Source organism: Neurospora hispaniola, assembly GCF_033458365.1.
Source record: "Neurospora hispaniola strain FGSC 10403 chromosome Unknown B0T23scaffold_5, whole genome shotgun sequence".
NCBI classification, from domain to species: domain Eukaryota; kingdom Fungi; phylum Ascomycota; class Sordariomycetes; order Sordariales; family Sordariaceae; genus Neurospora; species Neurospora hispaniola.
The window spans coordinates 374,822-398,790 of NW_026944410.1; the positions used below are offsets into that span (position 1 = coordinate 374,822).

At 44.0% G+C, this 23,969-nt stretch overlaps 5 protein-coding genes across 5 annotated transcripts; 2 read left to right on the forward strand and 3 right to left on the reverse strand.

Moving 5' to 3' along the window:
• Positions 1–5: 5 nt before the first annotated feature.
• On the reverse strand, positions 6–2,123 carry B0T23DRAFT_454083 (uncharacterized protein). The gene has a single exon (XM_062841199.1). It carries the CDS (start codon positions 1,947–1,949, stop codon positions 354–356), a length of 1,596 nt encoding a protein of 531 aa, XP_062691424.1. The 5' UTR covers positions 1,950–2,123; the 3' UTR covers positions 6–353.
• A 595-nt stretch (positions 2,124–2,718) lies between these two features.
• B0T23DRAFT_405136 (uncharacterized protein) lies at positions 2,719–3,867 on the reverse strand (the record flags this gene model as incomplete). The annotated part of the gene is made up of 1 exon (XM_062838965.1): positions 2,719–3,867. One exon carries the CDS (start codon positions 3,865–3,867, stop codon positions 2,719–2,721), a length of 1,149 nt encoding a protein of 382 aa, XP_062691425.1.
• Positions 3,868–6,541: 2,674 nt separating this feature from the next.
• On the forward strand, positions 6,542–8,773 carry B0T23DRAFT_157389 (pyridoxal phosphate-dependent transferase). Its single transcript, XM_062832652.1, has 4 exons — positions 6,542–6,985; positions 7,049–7,094; positions 7,154–7,272; positions 7,331–8,773. The coding sequence occupies exons 1-4, from the start codon at positions 6,865–6,867 to the stop codon at positions 8,596–8,598; spliced, it is 1,554 nt and encodes a 517-aa protein (XP_062691426.1). The 5' UTR covers positions 6,542–6,864; the 3' UTR covers positions 8,599–8,773.
• A 1,514-nt stretch (positions 8,774–10,287) lies between these two features.
• B0T23DRAFT_396436 (uncharacterized protein) lies at positions 10,288–11,238 on the forward strand (the record flags this gene model as incomplete). Its single annotated transcript, XM_062838247.1, has 6 exons — positions 10,288–10,431; positions 10,508–10,519; positions 10,573–10,603; positions 10,686–10,717; positions 10,987–11,058; positions 11,125–11,238. 6 exons carry the CDS (start codon positions 10,288–10,290, stop codon positions 11,236–11,238), a joined length of 405 nt encoding a protein of 134 aa, XP_062691427.1.
• A 1,463-nt stretch (positions 11,239–12,701) lies between these two features.
• Positions 12,702–14,814, reverse strand: B0T23DRAFT_318364 (Cupredoxin; the record flags this gene model as incomplete). Its single annotated transcript, XM_062835072.1, has 2 exons — positions 12,702–13,922; positions 13,987–14,814. 2 exons carry the CDS (start codon positions 14,812–14,814, stop codon positions 12,702–12,704), a joined length of 2,049 nt encoding a protein of 682 aa, XP_062691428.1.
• Between the last annotated feature and the right edge of the window lie 9,155 nt (positions 14,815–23,969).

Below are 23,969 nucleotides of genomic sequence, written 5' to 3' on the forward strand. Positions count from 1 at the left end.
CCTCCAACCAGTTCAAGCAGTTCCGTGTATATACCCATCATAGATGCAAAAAAGCCATAGAATAACTGGTCGTGTGCCCCCTTTTCGTTTCCTTCGTGTCTCTCCCCCAACCATAGATAAGAAAGAAGAGAAAAAAAAAAAAGAAAAAAAATACGTGAAGTGACCACCAGAATCGCATCCAGCAATCCACACTCCTTCAAACCCAATTACTACAATGGACCCTCCTGTCCCTGCTCACGCTACGGCTGCCGGCCTGTCCCTAAACCTAACTCTGTCCCTGACCCAACCCTGTCCCTCGCCCAAACCCGACCCTCCCGTCTACCACAACCCCAAAGCGGTATAATCATCGTATCCTACCTCAAAACCCCCGAAAGTCTCCCCAGCATCATGATATCCTCCGCCTCTCCACCACCACCAGTTACTGTTCTCTGTTGTCCGTCGACAGCACTGGCGTTTCCATTCCAACTTCCTCCAGCAGCAACCCCATTGTTGAAGGTTTGGTTTGCACTACTACTTGTTGGAGGTCCACTTCCACTTCCGGTTCCGGTTCCGGTTCCGTTACCACTGCCACTGCCACTTGCACTTGCGACTCCGTTTTGTTGCTGCTGCTGCTGCTGCTGTCCGTAGGTTGGTAGAGGGATGAAGCTCATTGATGTGTATGGTCTCTGTTGCTGCTGCTGTTGTTGTGGGTGTTGTGGATGTTGTGGATATTGGTGCTGCTGCTGCTGCTGCTGCTGTTGTTGTTGTTGTGGTACGGGAGCAGTAGGAGGAGGAGGTAAGTTCTGAGCTTGAGCTTGACTTTGCTGCTGCTGCTGCTGCCTCTCAAGTTTCTGCTGCTGGCGTTTCCTCTGACGCGTTAGACGATATCGTTCCTTGGCAGCTTGAGCCTTAGCTCGTGCTCTAGCCTCAGCCATAGCCTCCGCCTGACGTCGCGCTTCAGCCTCCTTTGCGGCCCTTTCAATTTCCCATCGGTTTTTCCACAGGGATTTGGGGTCGGGACCTTGTGGTTCGGTTTGCGTTCGCCTCTTTTTGGTGTTTTGCTGCTGCTGTGCCTGATTCTCGCCCGTCGCATTCATAATGATCTCACCCTCGTTTCCCGTTACCGTCCCCGGCGGCGCCATAGCAGCATTCCCACTTCCACTTCCACTTCCACTCGCCGTCGCCGTTGCCGTCCCAGCTTCCAAAGGCCCAGCCCCCGTCTCCACCACACTCTCATCCTCACTCTCACTTTCACTACCCGACATCCCTTCCCTTTCTCCCGTTTCCTGTCCATTCCCATTCCCATTCTCACCCCCAGTCCCCGTCCCCAACCCCTCTACCTCCCCATTCCCACCTCTATTGTCCTCCTGTTGCTCCCCAGGTCTCACCCGTCCCCACCGTTCCCTCGCCTTCTCACTCCCTCTCAACCCCCCCGCCCCCCTCGCCCTCGTCCAATCCTCCACATCCACCTCCCTATTCCTCTCCCTCCAGGCAGACAACGCCCTCTTAACCGTAACCCCACTCACCACCCCCTTTCCATCCTTCCCCAATATGACCCCCAACCCCGCCGCCACGGGGACATCCTTCCATTTCACCTCTCCCCTTCCCCCATTCCGATCCAACCAATGCTCAATAACCTCCACATCCCGCTCCGTTAGTTTCCGTTTACGTCCCCTCGTCTCCTCGCGCGGGTTGTTGATGATCTCTGCGATGCGGGCATTTTCCTCTTCTTCGAGGGCGGCGGCCGTCTCGGCGTCTAGCGCGGCGCGTTCGGAAGCCGTCAGGTCCTGCGAGACGGTGATTTCCGAGAGGACGCGGTATCCCGTGGTGCGGGAGACGGAGAAGAGGCGGAAGATGTCGTTGTTGGAGATGGTGCCGGGGGGAAACTGGTGGCGACTACGCAGGAAGCGGAGGAGTTTGAAGGCGCCGATGATTTGCAGTTTGGTGGTGGGGGTTACGTGGGGGGCCATATTGCTGTCTTTTTCGTTGTGACCATAGGGATGGTTGATGATCAGAAGGATGGTGTTGATGTTGATGATGAGGCCCCTCTGAAAAAGAAGGGCGATGAGGGTTGTTTGGACGAAAAAGATGGAACTGGGGAAGTACGACACGGTAGGAGTTAGCGGGTTTTGTTGTTGATGTTGTGGTGGTGAAGTGTGCCAAGACGCGCTGTGACAAGGGTTGGAACTCGCTGATGCGGTGCCGGTTAATTTGTTTCACGTGCGGGTTCAGGGTTAGGGGTTTGTAGAGTTGATCAACTTGTAGTGCTTGAACGCTTGTGATGTTGATTATTTGCTGTCACGGAATCGAAAGGCTGTCTGCAGTAAATGAAAACTATAAGAAAATCCCTGGTGACCTTGTTTAACGCTTAAAATTATGCGGTATTCCGTGTAAGAATGCATCTATACCCCCCCAATGTTCTCAGAGTTCAGGACATACTGGAAGGTGCAATGGTGTCTAAAGTATTGGCGGGGTATTTAACTGTCTTCTGTGCTTAGTTTTATGGTCTTACTTAGTCTTCTTTTCTTCCTAATCAACCACCCTCCAACTCTTCCATTGAACCCACCTTGAGCACCACGAGTGGCTGCAATACCATGGACGCCGTTGATGCCTTGATCATATTGGTCCCCCATTGGCCCGAACCGTCAAGGTAGCAACCCGAACACCGAATTGTTGATCATAGCCGCGCCAACCCAAAGAAGCCAGGGAAAAAAAGGTAAAGTAAAGCAGTAGCTTGGCCTAATATCTCTTGGCCGTTTTATCCTTACCAGCCGCCGGCCGACGATCCAGCCTCTTGACCACACTCCCCAACACAATCTTGAGCATTTTCTCTCCCTCCAACTGCCTCGCTCTCGTATCTCCATTGTCCCACGTTACGGTATCGACCATATCCCTCGATTTCTCACCACCCAGCTCGTCATCCAGCTCCGCCAGCGCCGCCCTAGCCCTCGGGTCATCTCCGACTTGGAAGAACTGAATTCCAATTTGATAAGGAGGGGCCTTGACTCTCTCCAGCTCCTTGATAACTTGTAAGATCCTCGACTCCGGATCATCCTGTGGATCCCCGTCCGTGATCACAATCAGGTTCACCGGCTTCACGCCCGTCTTCTCCGGGTCCCAGCTAGAATGCCCGAAACCTCGCGTGTACATCTTTAGATACGGGCCCAGAATGTCCCAGATGCGCTGCCCTGTTAACGTGCGTCCGGACGGGTGAACGCTGTTGAATATTTGATTGACTTTGGCGGCCGAGGTGATGTTCGTGTAGCTCCGGGGGTGGTTCAGGAAGTGAAGGTCGACACCGTCCTTGTCGTGAGCGACGCAGACGGGGGCGATGGCGGCAATGGCGTCCCTGGCTTCAGACCACCGCTGGCCAATCATCGAGCCGCTGTCGTCGATGAGGAAGACCGTGTCGAAGATGGAGAGAAAGGCGTAGGGGTCGTCGATGTCGGTGATGACTTGCCCGTTTAGGGTCACACGCCGTTGAAAGGACGTGGAGGCGCCGGGGTCTTGACGATTCGAGGCATGTAGCTGGTTGCCTTTCACCGGGATGGCGGGACTGGAACTGGATCCCCCGGGCTTGCCTGACATGGCCTCGCTGTAAGAGGGCGGGGCTGCCTCGGAGTTGGCGAAGGGGTTATTCGGGGCGAGGGCATCGCGGGCGGTGCTGTTGGGTTGGGAGATCTGACCCTGGTCTCGCAGGTCGGAGTCTGACTTTTTCTTGAAAACTCCAGATAACCTTTTGAACCCTCTCGACAAGGCAGTGCCTTCCTCTTTCTTGCCTTGATGTGACATGATTGGGTCGTTGTATGAGGCTTGGTTTGTGGCGGTTTGTTGATGATGACAGTTTAGGGAGATGTTGCTGGGGGGAGAATTGTCGAGGTCTGTCATTTTGTATGGAAACCTTTTTTTTTTGGTATTTGCCCCAACTGTGACTCTTTCCCGACCGTGACTCTTTGCTGCAGCTTCGGTGCTGTCAGTTTACTGCAACAGAGCTCCTTTTCCTTTGTGATTGCTGTACTTGGCATATATGAAGCATCAAAGTTGTTTGCTCTTTGCCACTTTCGTTGGTGCAGTGCTAGATGTGAGAACCTCAAGGGATGAAATAATACTGTAAGGTACCTAACTCAAGGGATGCAGTATTCACCGGCTTCTGCCGTGACTGGTGATCTGTCATCAAATTCGACAATTCGAGCTGACGTGCATCTTATAGGATAAAGTGTAGAGGCGATTACCTCTACTACTAATTGTGTGCTCACCATGCTGCGAAATCGGCTTGGCAATCAAGGAATGCTTTGCTTTCCTGCCTTTTCAAAAGCCTATGGCTGTATCCTGTAGTACTTGATGAGTGGAGGGGTTCGTCTTCATATGGCAGTGAGCCGCTTTTGACGGGGAAAGAAGATGTCTGCAGGTGATGTTGGTTCCCAAAGATCCATATTACATATGGTTGGTGGTGTCACTTTCGGGCCAATGAATGGCACTTGCTGTTTGGAGATAGCCCCACAAATTCTGGGGAAGTGACCCACTGGGAGCGTTCGTCAAATGGATGGAAGCCCCCGCCCTCACTCACGGGGCGGGGCAAAACAGGGGGCGGAGCCTTGCACTGCCCATGAGTTCGGTTCGTGCTTGACTTCTCAGCCTCCCATCCTGTGCGACATCACCAAAGAACCGATTCGCCAGAAGGTATGATGCCTAAGGCGCAAGGGTTGTTTATGTCCTGATGCGGCCTTATGGGACATGTGTTTCTCTGAACACCGGTCGCCCTTGACCCCAAGGCGAGAAGTGACACTGTCATCAACAATGGCTATCCCCAAGCAGCCAAGTCAGCAGTGCCCTTGATCTAAAAAGCCCGGCTTCGGTGCGGCATATTGGATAGTGGAGGGCCTGTGGATGTGGAGAGACTCACAAAGGTGCGCACAGCAATCAATCAGTCAGCCTGGCGATAGTATCGGCCCTGACTGAGACCAAAAGACAAGAGACTCGGGCGACATTGTCCCAACGAAGGAGGGTGGCCGGACCTTTTTAAGGCACAAAGGCATGTAGGAGGGCGCCCGGTTAACAAGGGGACGATGAGGCTTTGGGGCTGAAGTTGAACTTGTAGCTGGGCACTCCTCCAAGCGTTCCCGCCGTGCCGCCCTCAGATCCTACAAAGTCCGAAAGCTTGGCAAAGATCATCAAGAAGAGCCTCGCCGTATCTCAGCCCTACGCCTGACTCTTGGAAGGCCCACCCGGTCAACCAGGGGACGGAGGTGGATAACGACCATTGTTATGGTCTCTTTCTTGGCGAACCTCTTTCTTAAGCCACTCCTCCCTCGAGGTCCTTTACCCAGCAGACGGATCTTTATAAGCTTCGCTAGGGAACTATCAAAAGAGAATGTCCCGAGCGATCCGGTATCAGTTCCAAAAATAGGAGCTTTAGCATTGCTTCAATCTGCGAGAATGTCGGTCAACTGACTTGGCCATAAAAATGGCGAGTTAGAGAAACCGATTCGGGCAACGGGAGCTAAGTTTAGGGGACCATCGCGATGTCGAGTGTTAAGAGCGACGCCGGCGGTGACATGACTGTCAAACAGCTCCGGATAGATCCGGGCGACAAGACGACCGTTGCAACCCCTATCTTCTTGGCAGGGGTTCCCTCTTGATCCGAACCAGCCGACTTGCAGGAGAGCACAAGGCGAGCTGAGGTAACGGACGAGATGAGGTCAAAGTGATACAGGAATATCGAGTAGTGGTATACCAAGTGGTCATGGTAACGATTGGTCCAAGGTAGGCTTCATCAGAGTTGTCTATACATCAACACGTAATGTCAGACATTTGTCACACTAGGCTCCTCAAGGGAAAAACATTCACCCCTTCACTTGCAACGAACTCCCAAGATCACTGTGATCAGCCAGGCACGGTGAATGGATCTGTATGGAATTCTTCTCCCAGTTCTACCGCCACTGAAGCCCCTTCAGCCCCCCTCCGAGCCCCCGCCCCCCTCTCCCGTGTGCCGTGACCCCACCGCCGACACCGAGTGGGTTGCGGAAGAAGAATACGGGAATTCTATGTGTCTATGGTTTGGAGCTGACCAACGAGAACCCACAACGCGCCCACTTGGATTGAGTTGATCTCCAAGTTCAATGCATATCCTCATGCATGATTGGCATACCGTCCACTTGTATCACGGGCACAAGTTCGCAACTCCAGCCTCCTGAATGGACACCTTCCACAAACCTTGCTCGGGGAACCCGAACGCGGCGTCATCGACTGGGGAATCGCAACCAACTTGCCCGAAATCGGTAGTTTGCTTTGCTAGATTTTTTTTTCTGGTTTTTTTTTTTTTTTCTCATCTTTTTTTTTCTCGTCCACCTCTCCAAGTTTGGGCGGCAAAAACATCACCAAAGAAACAACAGACAGAATCGAGGTTGTTGCTCATGAGCTCATCGCATTGAATTGTTTCTCCTAGGGGCTCGCTTCGTGAAACAATTGTACAAAAACCATGTCTTTGTGTTGGAGATTGCATAATGTTGAGATTTGGGGTCAAACTTCATCGACGATAATCATTGTTTCTCATACGAGCTGATTGGCGGAAGCACCATGCTCGGTGGGTCTGCTGGACTTGGACCCTGGCAAGACTAGCCGATTTCGCAACCGGACCCAACACCTCTACGGCCATTGATTGTACTTTCCACTTCGTTCAGGTTTCGATGCCCGGATGCCCGTGACTGGACGACCCCTCCAGTTGGTTCAGGTTCCCAAGTGAAGTCCCGCGGGGTAGCTCTCGTCGCGATGTGAATTGCTTTTATTCTTCCCGTCGCCCTGCGCTTTCGGGTTCGTTCTGAGCTTCCTTCTTCTCTTTCCAAGCCAATTTGGAGAAGCAGTCAGCAGTCGACAGTGTCTTTCACGATGGCTTCCCACCAGCATCCACCCCCCGGTGCCTTCCACAACAGGAAGTTCAGCATCAACCGCAACACTGGTATCCCCAGACCTGCCCGTCGCTTTTCCATCCAAGAGCCCAGCGCTACTGGTATGTCGTCGTCCTTGGATTCAATTACAAACAACATGTTCGCCAGGCTAATCAAGAACTCAGAGGCGTCCAGTAAGATCCACAGAAAGTTCAGAGAAGCTCATGAAGGGTACGTTTGACTGTGCCACGCCAACCTCGAACGACCCAATTCTAACCTTGCGCTGATAGACATCTTCCTCATGCTGGACTGGATGCCACTCGATCCTCCACCGGAGTCATCTGGTGCTCCGAGCAAGCCGGCGAGCATGGTTTCTTTGAGGAGCCCGAGAAGTGGGCAAACCTTGGACGTGTGTACCCCCCATCCAGTCCTAATTCCCCCCGACATTCACTAACACACATTCTCAGAGGGCGCCCCCCAAGTCGACGACGAAATCGAAGGCTGCTTCCCCCGCCCCCAGCACCTCGACATCTCCGTAAACTCTCGCGAGTATGGTCCCACAGCCGGCATCAAGCCTCTCCGCGAAGCCGTCGCAAACCTCTACAACGAGATGCACCGCCAAGGCAAGGAATCCAAGTACACGTGGGAGAACGTCGCCATCGTGCCCGGTGGCCGCGCCGGCCTGATCCGTATCGCCGCCGTCCTCAACAACGCCTACGTCGGCTTCTTCATCCCCGACTACACGGCCTACAACGAGATGCTTTCCCTCTTCAAGAACTTCGCCGCTATCCCCGTCCCGCTGTCCGAAGAAGACGACTACCACATCCACCCCGAGAAGATCGCCGAGGAAATTGCCCGTGGCACTTCGGTCATCATCACCTCCAACCCGCGCAACCCCACCGGTCGTGTCGTTGCCAACCCGGAACTCGCAGAAATCCAAGACATCTGCCGCGAGCGTGCCACTCTGGTCTCTGACGAGTTCTACAGTGGATACAACTACACCTCCAACTGCGACGGCACCACCATCTCCGCCGCCGAAAACGTCCAAGATGTCGACGAGGACGACGTCCTCATCATCGATGGCCTGACCAAGCGCTTCCGCTTGCCCGGCTGGCGTGTGGCATGGATCTTGGGACCCAAGGAGTTCATCAAGGCCATCGGCTCGTGCGGTTCTTACCTCGACGGTGGCACCAACGTGCCTTTCCAGGAGGCGGCGATCCCCATGCTTGACCCCACGCTCGTCAAGGCCGAGATGAAGGCTCTCCAGCGCCACTTCTGCGATAAGCGCGATTTCGTTGTCGGCCGCCTTCGCGAGATTGGTTTCTCCATCAAGCTCGTCCCCGACTCGACCTTTTACCTCTGGCTCAACCTGGAGTGGCTGCCCAGCCCGATTTCCGACGGATTGAACTTCTTCCAGGCCTGTCTCGAGGAGAAGGTGATCGTTGTCCCGGGTATCTTCTTCGATTTGAACCCCAGCAGACGTCGCGATTTGTTTGATTCCCCCTGCCACCATTTCGTGCGCTTGTCGTACGGCCCGACCCTCGACATTCTGGCGAGGGGTTGTGATGGTATTGAGCGCGTGGTCAGGAAGTTCCAGGCGTTGGAGGCCGAGGGCGCTTATGGGGTCCCCAAGGCCCCGAGCCCGAGCAGGACGGAGGGCGAGAAGGAGAGCCACACTGTGCCTAGTGCGGGAGGTGGGGAGAGGGAGAAGGATGAGGAATTGCATTTGCTTTAAGCGGCGTTAGCCTCTGGTTAGGCATGGGCTCTTGACTGACCTTGATGCCATGGTGTTTTAGTGGTTTACTGGCCGGTGTCTTTGTTACCGTACGCATTGCGATTACAACATTGGCGATTTGCGCTAGTTAGCGAGTTTGTGGCTTACTGTAGTCAATTTACTACACCTTGACATATTTCCGTCCGTGATATCTACTTGTTGTTTGAACTTGACTATCATTATGCATCCTCACAGCTCCATAAATCCACAGTTATTCGGTCACCATCACAATGACCCTCGTTTAACATACTAACTCCTTGCGCCTTCCTTCCGAAGCTCCCCTTTAAGCCCAGTAACAGCATCGGCATCCACCCCTTCTCCCTTCACCACACCACTCCATCTGCCTTGGCACTTCCCGTCCCCACTGAATCCAAAGACATCGAGAGGGTATCCGGCCATTGCCCACCCACATAGTGCCCCAGGCTCTTGCCTGACAGACACACTGTTGCTGATTCTACAGTGTACGTTTGCCTTGATTCATCACTCAGTTGCGTCTGTCACTGCACCCCGGGCCGTTCTTCTACCTCTACCTCTAGCTCATTAAATTTGAAGGAGCGAGTTCATCGAATCCCACTGGACCGCTCGCTCGATCCAGCCAACTGAACTAGGTAGCAGTTGCATTTTTTTTTTTTTTTTTTTTTTTTTTTCAAGCGACATAGTCTTTGCACATGAAGAGTGGCACAGGCGGTCGGTCGCTGGCTCATAAAACAGCGTTACATGAAACTGAAAGAGAGACGTGACCCCAGAGATGATGCCCCTGGGCGTCGACAACCTGAATCAATTATCGTTCTGGGTGAGGACTGGACTGGAGTTCAGGGTCTCGTCGTTCTCGTTTGGCTACCTAGAGGTAGGTTGTTGCCAATGGACAATTTCATTGTTTCTCGTAACTGAACTGTTGGGAAGACGGATCCTTCCTTTTTTGTTGTTTTCCTTTCTTTCTTTTTGCGTTTGGAATTTCTTTGTCACTACGTTTGCATCCTTCAGGCTAGCAGTCATTACAGCCATCAAGTGTTGGATGTCGATTATGAATGCTGGAGCTTCAATCGCATGTCTTGCCATCCTTCTCATTTCATTCAGTCAACTCAACCGTCTTCCTTGAGTCCCGAAGCTCAACCTCCAAGCCATCCTCTTGGCCGATCATCCCCTTACTCTATCCACGGCCTCATCCTCACTCGTTGAATCGCTGTTCCCGGTTATCCCTTACCCCCTTTCGGGCCTTCATCTGCCGAAGCCGGCGAACGCAGCCCTATCAAAGAATCCTCATCCTAGGCACAACTCTTCGAGCAAAATGATTATATTCGATCCATACAGATACATCCAAGGCGTTCCAATCTCCCTTATTCTCTTCTTCTTGCTTGTGCAATCAACAAGCTTACCTTCCACACTCGTGTCCTCCTGTATACATGCACCCTGTTCACTTTGACAGGTTATGAGCCCGAATTGCAACGCTCAATAAGCCAAGTCTTCCTCATCTGGCGATGACTTGCTCTGCATTATCAATGGCCCTCCCGCATAGTTGCTGGACCTCCAGTCGCTTTTCTTCTACCAATTTCGTCATCTCAATCAACTCAACTGTTTCCATGGAGTCCTTGACCTCAACTGCCGAGCCAATCCATGTCCTTCCTACCGCCCATGCACGTTTGCCCTATCATGCTGCCCCCCTCCCGCCCCCTTCTGGCGCCCTTGTCATTTCTTGTTACCTTGGGTCATTCTTCGATTATTTCATTACTTCTATTGCTTCATCCTAACACAACTCAGAACAGCATAAAGAAGCCGCTCAAGAAGACGGCGCTGGTACGTATATTTCGTCTGTTCGGATTTGAAGAGCTCTCGCTCTTTGGCAGTTAACGTGTAACTAACTGTTATGCAGGAGAAGCTGATGGTAAACACCTACAACAATGCAATTCAGGTTTATGTGCAAGCTGGCTAATATAGGTCAAATGGCGCCTAGGCCAACAACAAGGAGGTATGTATGATATGATACAGGGCTATCAACCCAGCGAGTGCTTATATGTTCCAGTCGGCTAACGATATTAAAGAATCTCCAGAAGCGCGCCGACGGGCACTGCTTGAAGCCCAGGTAGGTAAATTATAGGTCATCATCGGTATAATGTACGTATATGAGCTTGTTACTGATTGGTACTTTTATGCTACCTGTTTTTTAGAACTTGACGGCCAATGTTAACGCCAAGGAGGCGGAATGGGCGGCCGAGCGGGCCGGAGATTTGGCTAAATTAAGAAGAATGAACGATAAACACAAGGCAACTCCATACCAACTTCGATATAAATACCCTACAGGCACATGCAATTATTGAGAGTAATTACTAATTCTACTATGATTAAGATTAGGCACTTGTAGACCAAGCGGCCGCTGCTCTTACAGCTGAGGGGCTGACTGATTCAGTCAACGCCGATAAAAAAGTAAGTACTTATATTTATCATATTAAATTTCTTCCCAAAGACATTTAGAGTTTAACACCAAGCTAGGCAATGCTTGCAGTCGCCGTTTCTGACCCCTCTTTTACTACCGGTACCGGAATTACGCAAAAGAGAGTCAGAAACACTGATTCGGGCATCGGTAGCTCGGTGGATTCAGTTTAATTATATATTTATAAAGTTAGTATGATGGTGACAGTACAGTTACTAGTTCGATCGACAACGAGCAAACAACAACTATAACAAACTCCAGTTTTGTAAAACTATGGCATGGACCTTGTTCTGGATAAAATAGTTGAGACCTTTGACATTATCCCTTGGGTATACTCCTACTACGCATCTAAGTGTCTTTACTATGTGTTTGAACTTGATTTCTAGGCAATTCCAAGATTGAAATGTCCCAAAGGGATTCTAGCCGAGGTGTATTTGAGTTATTACAATGCCTATCACGATTTTGCAATAGCCTTTCTTCATGACAACGAGCGTTACAGTACCGGACTGCAAAGGTCTCAATTAGTTTGGCCATGGACGAGAATGGCGTACAAGCCGAGGTGATACAGAGGGAATACCCTGTCTGGGCTCATAAAATGTGAATATTTAACTTTAGTCAAGAAACGGTCCCTGCTCTGCTCACCCGGCTAGGACTCAGTCTATCATGTGTCCAAAGGGAACTGTGGGGGAAGATGCTGTGGGGGGATGAGTGACTCGCTGCCAGCTGCTGTGTTCAGTTCGATTCAGTTCGTTCCCTTTAGTTCAGTACCATTTAGTTCCTGAATGAAAGGTTGCGTGACTTTCTGAGAGTCCGTCCGAGTCGAGAGTTCTTCCGTCTGGAATCCACATGAGTTACATCCATCATCGCGCTTTTCCTCGTGCCGTCACCACTGTACTGGTATCATGAAAAAAAGGTTGTACTTTAAGAGCCAAAGATAAACCGCATATTGCTCAGACTACAGAAGTGAAGTTCCTACTATGGATAGCATTCGCAGTAGTTGGTGTAGGTACTTAGGTAGGTAAGTAGGTAGGTATCTTGCCAGTCAAGACATGGATAGATAGGATGGCTTGGACGTTTCGAGCAGAAACTGAAGAAAACTGATTGACTCGCCTGGGTTGTCCATGACAACTTGACAAGATTGATGCCGAGACCTTGTGTTGCAGTCTGATAGCACTGTTCGTTGTAGTTAGGTGGGTAAGAAAGGCCGGTGTAAAACTGTGATGTCTAGGGGTTACGACAATTGGGAAAAAAGATATCGGCTAGAAGTCCCTTTGGGATACATATTTCGATCTACACTAGGAGTTGCCTAGGTACCTAGAAAGTAAGCTCAAAAGGGGTGGTAGTAAAGATGCTTGGATGCGTAGTAGGAGTATGTGTACACCCAAGGAGTGATGCCAGGTCTCAACTGTTATGTCTAGGAGACGAGTTTGTCTTGATGAGCGTTGCCTATGAATGTGATGTGCTGCGTGGAGGATTGGACAGGAAGAGGAGTAGAATGAGCAAGGTAGGTACTTTCTTGGTTCAACGTTGATGATATCTTTTTGCTTCCTCATATCTTGGCATATCTCCGTTTATTACTATTACATTCATCATCCCACTCTTTTTTTTTTTTTTTTTCATTAATTCTCTTCCCCCTTCATGCCCTCGTAATAGCATCAACATCCACCACCACGCCGTCTCCCTTCTTGCTCGCCATTCCCACTCCATTGACGGCTTCCTCTTCACTTCCAAACGACAAAGCCTCCGACTCAACAGCCTCTGTCCCCCTTTTAACCCTGACAACACTTGCTGACTTCCCCGCACTATCAACATCCGTATACACCCCCGACTCCGACCCCGACTCGCCAGCCACAGCCGGGGATTTGACCTTACCAGCAGCAGCAGCAGTGTTAGACTCCCCCACCGGCTCCGAAAATCCATACCACGCCACCACCGCCACGCCCAGTATACCTGTGAAACAACTCATAGTCAAAGCCGCGATGCCGCCCCCCGTAAACCCCGCGGGGATTGGCTTGGGCGGGGTCGGTTGTCCGTCTAGCACCAACCACTGCGATAGATCCTTACTATCACCACCCCGTCCCGCAGCGTTGCCCTCAAAGGGAATCGGATCCTCTCTATCCCTGCACGCAGCAAGATGGTCCTCGGGAAGGTTAATGGTTTGCTGCAGGACCGAAGGGGCTTCGATAAACGTCACTGCCAATCCGCTGATCATGTGCCATTCGATGTGGCAGTGGAAGAGCCACACGCCGGGGTTGTCTGCTTGGAACCGAATGACTGCGTTGCCGTTGGGTTCTACGACGAGGGTGTCGCGGCGCATTGGGGCGGCGGTATGGTTAGAGTTATTGGGGTCGGGGGTAGAGGAGGAGGACGACCAAGTTCCTTCGTCGGCTGCGGAGCGGTGGAGGATCTGGAACTGGTGCCCGTGTAGATGAAAGGGGTGGCGGCCTGAGTCGAGGTTGTTAAGCACGAGTTGGACGATGGAGTTGTGCGAGAGGATAAATGGGTGGGTGTAGGTGCCGTAGATGGAGGGGTTGGTGGTCAGATCCCCCTGGGAAGAAGAAGAGTTGGGGGAGGAGAGAACGGTGTAAAGGGTGGGCACGCGGGGAGGGACGTAGGTGATGTCGTTGAAGAAGGCGTAGTTGGCGCCGGAGGCGAGGTTGTTCATGGTTACGTTGAGGGTGATGGTTTGGTCGGGAGAAGGGAGGGTGGTGAGGTTGTCTTGGGGAAGGAGGAGAGTGTCGTCTAGGGGGGTGAGAGTGTCAAGGGGGGTAGGGAGGGGGAGGGGGGCGGTGGGGTTGTAGAGGAGGTAGCTGGTTACGTTGGTGTTGAGGCCTGGGGGGATGGTGTCGAAGAGGGTCTTGTACGTTTGGATGTCAGTATCGATGTCTGGCTTGAGGAGGAGGTGAAGGAAGGTAACTTACCGTGTCCATGCTGGCGATGATGGGAAAGTTGCGGGAGGTTTCCTTCTTGGCCGTGAGGAGAAAACTGCATCTTTGAGCGGCAGCCACGTAGACCATGTTTGTCTCGGTAGGATGGACGTAGACACCATCCATCTCCACGACGGTGATGGTGTGGTCTTCAACCCAGATGTACTGACCCGCAAAAGCGCCAATGTTTGCGATGCGGAACAGGTAAGTCCTGTCGGGCACCATGGGCATAGTCAAGTTCTGAGTGTCGTTCATGAGGGCGGATTTGGGGACTGGCTCGGCTCCGGTTGGGTTGTACTTGCTCATGAAGCGAGGCTGCAGCAATGACATGCGGTCATGGTACCAATCTGAAACGGTGAGGACAAGCTCTTCATCGTACTCAAACGGGGCTTTGGGATCGTGAATGACGAGGGGTCCTCTGAACCCGTCAGGATATTGGCCTTTGTTGTGGGAGTGATACCAGTAGGTGCCCGGTTGGTCGACGGTGAAGTTGTAGGTGAAGCTGGCACCTGGGGGGATAGGACATTGTGTGACCATGACAGGACCGTCCATGTGGTTGGACCCGTTCATGAACAAGCCATGGAAGTGGAGAGAGGTGTCTTCATCACCGAGCGAGTTGTGGAGGTTGACAATGAGGCGATCGCCAACTTGGACATGTATCCTCGGAGGCGGCCATTGGTTGTTGATTCCAATGACCGGTCGCTCGGCCAGGCCGTCTGGATTGGCCGTGATCCATGACACGTTGAAGTCATAGACGACGGTGGCAGCATGTGCTGCTGCTGTGGTGAGGGAAAGAAGGGCGACCCGTGACAGTATCCTCATTGTAATGTCTGTCCGGACGGTGGATGAATGTCGAACTTGAGACGGACGGACGTTGTCCAAGTAAGAAGATCTGATAAACTTGGTCATAAAAGATCTGATAAAGCCCGGGCTTGCCAAGTCAGTCAGTCAAGAGAAGTGGAAAGAGGGGAATTCGGAGCAGTGGGTCATCCATCAGGCACTCAGCACTTTCCTTTCCCACCGAGTGTCACCTCGGCCTCGGCCTTGAAAGCCCAGCCTCGTGGCATCATGGGTCAAGCAAGCAAGCTCCTCTACAAGACCGAACCCATTTTTTACTGTTGTGATTGACCGATCGAAAAGCTACATGTCGGGTAAGTCCGTTGTACTGTGTAACATATGTAATGACTGCCTGCGCATGGGACCCTTGGTGGTGGTGGTGTTCGAGGCCAGGCCCAGCGGTGGAGAGGCATCGTCCCAAGCGCTTTTATCTAATCAATCAATCTAGGGAACTGAGCTGAGGATCGTTCGAGATCTCCCCAGCTGCGCGATATATATCATGTTAGCGTCATGGAGGTTTGCGCCGGGCCAATCGGTGGCTTTCATTCTCCTGCAGGGCCGATACAGTTGGATACACGGTAATGCAAGTCCAGATGAATGCAGTATGCATGGTAAATGCTAGAGTTTGGTGCCCAGTCTTGACAAAAGATGGCTATTTGCTCACCATCAATTCCCTAGATATTGTTTGCTGGCGGAACCTCGCTCAAAAATCAGCAGCAGGCAGAGTTGGGGAACAGACAGACAGACGACGGGTACACCAGAGGTTTAGGTAACATGATCAAGCTTTCCGGCTATATTGCGGGGCGCGCTATTGTAGAAAAATCGCAAGGGCAGCCAAAAAGATCCGCCCTTTCGCCATACCACATGGCATCGAACCGGGTTATTTAAGTGTACCTTACACACGGAATGGGAGACGAAAAGAGTTCATCCATGGCAAATGGACTGAGGTGTCAGAACTGTGCACTTTGACCGCTCGGTTGCAACCAGCCGCTTCCTTCCTTCTTGGGAATGGGCATCAGGCATCTCCTTCCCTGCTCGGCTCCATGGGCGCACAAGATAATGTTGTGTGTTGGGATGAAGCACTACCAGTCATAACCCCACAGCTGGCCGCCCCCCTCAACTAGCCACCTCCACACCGCTGTTTCCCCTCATGCAACATCACCACCCTGCTTCTCCCAACAACCACAATTGAATCAAATCAAGCCCAATCGCGTTCGTTTCTACTACAATAAGTTCGTCTTTAATTAAAGAAGCGCTTAAAGATATTCGCAACGGACTTTCCCAACATACAGCAGCGAAGAAGTATAGGATTCTATAATCTACCCTCGGCAACCGTATCAAAGGCACCCCTACTAAACGTAACATTAAAATCCCCTACTAAAAGCTATTGCTAATATAAAAATCCTTTATTTACAATTAGATACTAAATAAGGAGAAGGCTAACTATACTCCCAATTATCGTTAAGTATCAAGGTTCACATTATCAATATTAAAAAGAAGAGGCGACTATAATAAGCTAGGCGCTTATTAGGTAGACTAATTCCTAAAGTATAACCCTAATATTAAAACTAAACTTTCGAAACCGTTCGAATTAATAAGAATTAGAAGGTCTACCTAAGAAGCCTTTATAAAATTCTTCAACCTTCTAAAAGTCCAAATTCGCAATAAAGGTATTATTCTAGCTAATATTTCGAATATAAATAAATATAATCTTTAAAAATTAAAATCTAAAAATAGCAAAATATTTAAATTTACTCTAATCAAGAAGGTATATATAATAACGACTAATATAATAGCTTAAATATCCATTATCGAATATAGGACTATTAAAAGCAAGAAATTAACTTTTATCGTTATTTTCTCTAATATTAACCTCCAAGGACAATAATTCCCTAATAATATAAATAATAAATTTAAGAACTAGAAATACAATAGTACATTAACTAAATAAAGTAATTCAAAGATTACTTTACATTAATTAAAGGAGGTTTACCTTCCTAAGACCCATATCAACAATAATTAGCGGCTTTTAATATTTAACGAACACTCAAATTATCATAGCTAAGCCAGACTGGTTGCCAAGACCACCCATATAGCCCGTGCTCCTATCTAAGCCTTCTGGTTAGGTACATCCTTATCGCATCCACCCGTATTGTCTAATTAGGTACATCCCTTCTCGGGACCCACTTCCTTCCTATATTTAACCGTGCTAGCTAGAGCTAGCACTTCTTCTTCCCTTTTACTCCCTATAGTTAATTATTTATTGTCACGGCACTGGCGGATGGGTTCCAGTCCTGATATGGCACGACTGGTGGCCTAGCGGCAGGCACCAGGCCGCGTACATTAACCACCTAGGTCTCGGGTCAAAACCCCAGACGCTAAGCGCACCTTTATATATTTCCTCTTTCTTCCCTATCTTATAATTCTACTATAGACCTGGGAATTAACGTATTTAGCTTTATCTCTCGTAACTACGTTGCTCGTGACAATTACAAGATCGATTCTACACTTCTAGGGAGGAATTAAAATATTCTAACCTTTTACACCTTTTAAATAATTATATTACGTTGTATTATTAAATACCCTGTAATAGCGTATATTTTAGAAGAGAAGGCGTCGGCGTAAACCTCGCCGAAGAAGGGCATTAAAGTATCCCCCGTAGTGAATATTTAAATTAATAAAGCGTAGAAATAAGCTATTAGGGCCTAGAAGGATAAGATTATTACCGAGCAAATTATTTTTAATGTCGATAATATTCCTATTACCCCTGAATTTGTAATCGAATAGAATAATATATTCTATTAGCGTTTATTAAATATTATTACTATTAAGGATAAATAAGATACTCAATTTAGAATATTAAATATATTTAATTTAGAAAATAAGGAGGCGCCCGATAATATAGAAGAGGCGATTGTATTTTTTAATTAGGAAATCACTAATAAAATAATTAATATTCGTTATACTTTTAAAAAAGAAGATTTATATATATTCCTATATACGAAAATTAATATAATCGTAAGATATTATTCGAAGAAGAGTAACAGTCCCTCTTTCACTTTCCGTCTATTAATATTAATCGGTAAGAAATATTAATTAAATTATTTATATTGTAATAAATCTCGTATAAGACTATTATTAATAAACCTTCTTACTTTTAAAAATATTTATTAAAATTCCGTTAATTTCGAAGTAATCTTTTAAGAAATTAAATTGTATATTATTTTTATAGAAGTGGTGTTCGTTTAATAGTATAATTATTAAATTATTATTATTAACTTAAATACTAATTTAAGTAAAATATATAAATACGTTATAAACTTCTTTAATTATTAGAAAACGGCCGAGGACGAGAATTTTGAATTTAAAAAGAAAATAACTACTCTTGAGAATACTCTAATTAATTCTAGTATTCCTATTGTGGTTATAGATAATATAAATAAATTTACGAAATTAAAATATAAGAACGCGTTGTTTTATAAAAAAAATACGGACTTAATAAATGAATTAAATTTCGGCTTTACTAAATTAGGAATTACTATAGGAAATTATATTAAATAAAAGAATACCGACCTAAAAAATACTAATAATAAAAATAGTAATAAGGACGACCCTAACGACCGAGATAATTCCTATTTTAATTATTAAAGTTCGTATAATAACTAGAATTCTTTATTTATTTAATAATATAGCGCCGACCCCGAGGAATACTATAAATACCCTAAATTACTAAATAAGTTAAATTAAATTAAGTATAATCTAACCTTAATTTGTTAAGAGTTAGCTATTATTAAAGATTTATTTAAAGTAATTAAAATATAAACGGAAGAATTAGGTACCGAAATAATATTTAAGAAAAGCGAAATTGTAGATTTAAACGTTATTATTTCTCGTTTTACTAGAGAAAATATAGATTTGTGTAAGTAGAAGAAGAAGGTTACTATTAATCTAATTATATAATAGAAGTTAGAGGAATAATATTTATTTAATAATTATAATAATAATTCGGACGAGAGTAATAAAGAATACGAGGGCACTCTAACTTCGAACCTCTCAACCTCTAGTAAAGGCTAATTATTAATTAAAGAGAAAGACCTATTATATTTTTATAACGAAAAAAATAAAGATACTATTTTATTTAACGTTTAGTACCGCTGTATTTAAAATAAATTAAAGTTTAATATTAATTACTTTATAAATAATAAAGTTAAGAAAATATATATTGAGAACTATACTATAAGTAAAGCGGCCTAGGATTTAGAATTATATTTAAGAGACGGTCTATATTATCTTAAAACTTCGCAATAATTATTAGATTATCTTAAGAATAAATACTATAATTATAACCGGAAGGAAAAAACTATCCTAAAGTTTAACGAATTATAATATAAAATAAATTAGGATTTTTAAGATTTTTAAAACGCTTTTATTCGTCTTACAGGCAAGTATAACCGTTTAACCGATATTTAGAAGTAGGAATTTAATTAGAAGCTCCCTACTAATATTTAAAATGCTCTTCTCTTTAAATATAAAAAAGATACTATTAATTTCGTTACCTTTATCCGTATAACTAAAAAATACGTAGAAAATAGCCAACGCCTATAGAAAGCGAAATATAAAGATAAGAGTAAGGATACTAAAATTTCTTTATTATAATTAAATACCTCTAGTAAGGCTAAAGGTTCGTCTTCTTCTTCCTTATCCGCAATTAAAAGCTTAGGTTTTTACTAACGTCCCTCCGATATATTTAAGGACGAGACTTATAAATTATTAGAGGAAAATAAATATTTTATTTATAAATAAACCGGCTATTATTTTAAAAATTGTCCTAATAAGTATAGTAACTTTAATCGTATTAATAAACTAATCGAACAATTCGTTCGTAAGGCCGAAAAGAACGCGGAGGAGCCGAAAAACTAACTACCCTAAGTATCGTGGACTCCCTCCCAGGGATTGAGTTAGTAACCGAAATAAAAGAAGAGGAAGCTGCGGAAGAACGAGAAGAGAAAGCCAAGGTATCACTTTTTAAGAAAATATAATATCGTATCCAAAAGTTAAAACTAACCGCCAAAAACCACGGACCGGATCCCAAACTAGAAATATAAATACCAAATTACCCTACTGAATTATTTAAAGAATCGAAGGTTAAAATAATAAAGAACAGGGAAAACACGGACTTAGTTAAAATAGAGCGTAAATTCTATAATTAATATATACCCCCTAAAGAAACCGACTAACAACTACCGTCCCGCCGAAAATATATTACTATATTAAACGAAGAGCGTAGGGCGGACCCTTATTAGAGAGAGGATATTCGAAAGCGCTATTAGTTAAAAAAAGATAAGGTAGGCTAGTATAAATACTATAATAACCTAGCGGTTATAGAAGTTAAGGCCTTCCTTAAATTTATAGAATAAAAATATATAGGAGTTACTAATTTCTATAAGTTAGACCGATTTATTAAAAACTAGAAGTAATAAAATTAAATATTCGTGGAAAATAAAGAGGAATTTAAAGAAAGAGTAAAAAGGAAGGTACTTGAATATACTTACTAATATTTTAATATTTTTAGTAAAAAGTAATCTAATACCCTACTGGACTACCGACCTAATAATTATAAAATTGAGTTAGAAAATAGAATATAATTAAAAGAGCTCGGATATAATCCTTTTTATAAAATAACGATTAATAAATTAGAGGTATATAGGAAGTATATTAATAAGGCCCTCGCAAAAGGATTTATTAAAAGTAATTCTATACCCTAGGCGGCGCCGATTTTATTTATACTTAAAGTTAATAGAAGTTTCTATTTCTACGTAAATTACTAAAAATTAAATATAATAATTAGGAAAAATCACTACCCGCTACCGTTAATTAAAGAGATTATTGCCTGTATTAATTAAGCGAAAATCTTTATAAAGATCGATATCCAATAAACGTTTTACCGGATCTATATAAACCCGGATAATAAAGAATTAACCATATTTAAAATTCGATATAGGGCTTACAAGTACAAGGTCTTACCCTTTAATTTAATTAATAGCTTATTTATATTCTAATAGTATATTAATAATACTTTAATAAGGTACTTAAATAATTTTTATAATGCTTATATTAATAATATTTTTATCTTCCTAAATACCCTAAAGGAATATAAGATATATATTAAAAAGGTATTAGTTCGCTTAGAGGCGGCTAGGTTATAAACCGATCTAGATAAGTACGAATTCTACGTCGAAAAAACAAAGTTTTTAAAATTTATTATTAGGAAGGATAGTATTGCTGTAAATCCCTAGAAGATTATAATAGTAAAAGACTAGTAGGTTCCTATAAATATCCGAAGAGTACAATCCTTTTTGGGCTTCTATAATTTTTATTATAAATTTATAAAGGATTATAGTAGAGTAGTAAAACTATTAATAACCCTAATTAAAAAGGGGGAGGAATATAGCTGGAATTAGGATTATTAAAGTATATTCAAGGAATTTAAAGTACGATTAGTGAACGCCCCTATTTTAGACTACTTTAAATATAATTGCCTAATACGGATAGAAATAAATGCTTCGAATAATATTATAGTTAATATCCTATTCTAGGAAATAAATAATAAATAAAAGCCGGTCGCCTTTTTTTTAAAAATTATATATAGGGTTAAATATAATTACTCTATTTATAATAGAAAATTAATAATAATTGTTAGGGCCCTATAATATTAGCGAACTAAATTCGTAGGCCTATAGACGCTATTCTTAGTTATTATAGATTACGAAGTATTAAAATACTTTAGTATAAAGTAATTACTTAACTTTCGTTAAATGGAGTAGTGTTAGGAACGTAGGCGAAAGGTAGGTTGAGGTGACTACGGTCGTGGCCGTATGTAGGGGACGGTAAATTAGGGGTCAATCCAAAGATGTATTAATAGTTACCGATTATAATAAGATACACTCTATTGAACCTCTTTTATACCTATATAAACTCTATTCCTTTGCTAACGAGTATTATAGAGCTTTATATTAATTTAGTACTTCGGCGCGGTGCCGGATTATCCTTCCCGTAGGTCCGACCCGATATAAATATTATTATAAATAATTCTACACTTCTATTAATAAAGGGGAGTAGCAACCGCTGAGGTACCTTTGTGTACGAATTTTTAATTTTTTAATACGACCCCCCCCTTATAGATTCTATCCTCGGAACTTCTATAATAAATATTGGGTATTATAGTATTATTGAGCATTATTCGCTATAGCTGCCGACGCTATATTCCGGATTATAGCCACTCTACCCCCGGCGAATTATTTATTAGAATATTAGTATTACGATATTTATTTTTATAAATTCTAATACGGCCCCGAAGTTAATATTAGGTTTAAAGAATTAATATTCCGCCTATTAAAATATTAGTATTGTAATATCCATTCTTATAAATTCTAATATAAATACGTAACCGGTATTAGATTTAAAGTACTAATATACTATCTATTAAAATATCAGTATTATAATATCTATTCTTATAAATTCTAATACGGATACAAAACCGGTATTAAATTTAAAACGCTAATGTACCGCCCGCTAGAATATTGGTATTATAATATCCATTCTTATAAATTCTAATACGGATACAAAACTGGTATTAAATTTAAAGTATTAATATACTACCCGCTAGAATATTAATATTGTAATATCTATTCTTATAAATTCTAATATAAATATAAAATTAATATTAAATTTAAAATATTAACGGGGTTCCTAACTATTATTAAGACTATTATCCCGTAGGTATATAAGGTAGTAAGCCTTGTTTTACCCAATGAAGAGTGCTATTCCGAATTTAAAAGTATTAATAAATACCTTAAAATACTAATATAATTACGCCCTATAATTCCTCCCCCTAAATATTTTCCGTTATCCGTACTTACAATACGGTTTAATATTTTTATAGGGTACTTTCCGTTATTTATACTTATTTTAGAATATTTATATAATTGAAATTTAAAGTTCTTTTCGTAAGTTATTTTTTATTATTCGTGCCTATTGCGACCTATTGCAATACTTAGATACGATCCCCCTCCTTATAGGTTCCGTCCTTAATATTTTTATTTCTATCCTCCGCTTCCTATAATTCTATATATTATTTCTTTTATAAATCTCTTTTATTTATATTATTCCTTCCTAATTACTTTCTTATCACCCTTGCCTTATTTTTTATATTATTCCTTCTTTTCTAATAATATAATTCCTAATTACTTCCTTTATTCTCCCTACTATAATTCGAAGTACGTACTTTCCTATTTTCCGCTTTTCCCTCCTATTTTTTTACAATTATTATTATTATTTATTTATCCTATTCTTCCCTTTTTAATTATTACCTTCGTTTTATTTTTCTATTTATTCCTTCCTATTATTTATATAATTATTTAATGTTCTATTTACCTTATATTATTTTATATTCACTTACTTTAAATTATATTCGCCTACTTCGATTTATATTTATATAAGAACCTCTTTCTTCGTTTATATAATATCCTTTCCGCCTACCCTTTTTACCTCTCCTCTCTTTTTCCTCCTATCCTTACTTTTATAATTATATCCGTTACCCCCTTCCCTAATTCTACGGCCATTTCGCTTACCCTTTTATTTAAACCGCCCTTTACTATGGATATACGTATTTTTATTATATATTTACGTACTAATTCCTATTTTCCTTATAAGCCTAATTAATATATTCGCTTTTCCTCCTTATTTTTTTCCTTTTCGCTCTATTTTCTCCTTCCTCTTACTTTATACCCGTAATTAACCTTTAATTGGCTATTCTTTTCTTATCCTTTAGCGATGTCTGCCTTTTTGCCTATTTAGAATATAATGTTACTTTAGCCTAGGTATTTACTAGCGCTCCAACCCTAAACCTATGTAAAATATTCCGTCTAATTAGTATATATACCTATTAAATTAAAAGTACGTTATCTTCCCTTTATTATCTCCCCTATTTTTTTTTTTTTTTTTTTTTTTTTTTTTTTTACTAACGTCTTCTCCTTCCAGAGTTTAACGAAAGATCGTAATATTCGCTATCGCTACGCTACTATATATTCGAAGTCCCTTATAGTATTTATAACCTTTAGAATAATATATAAAATATAATA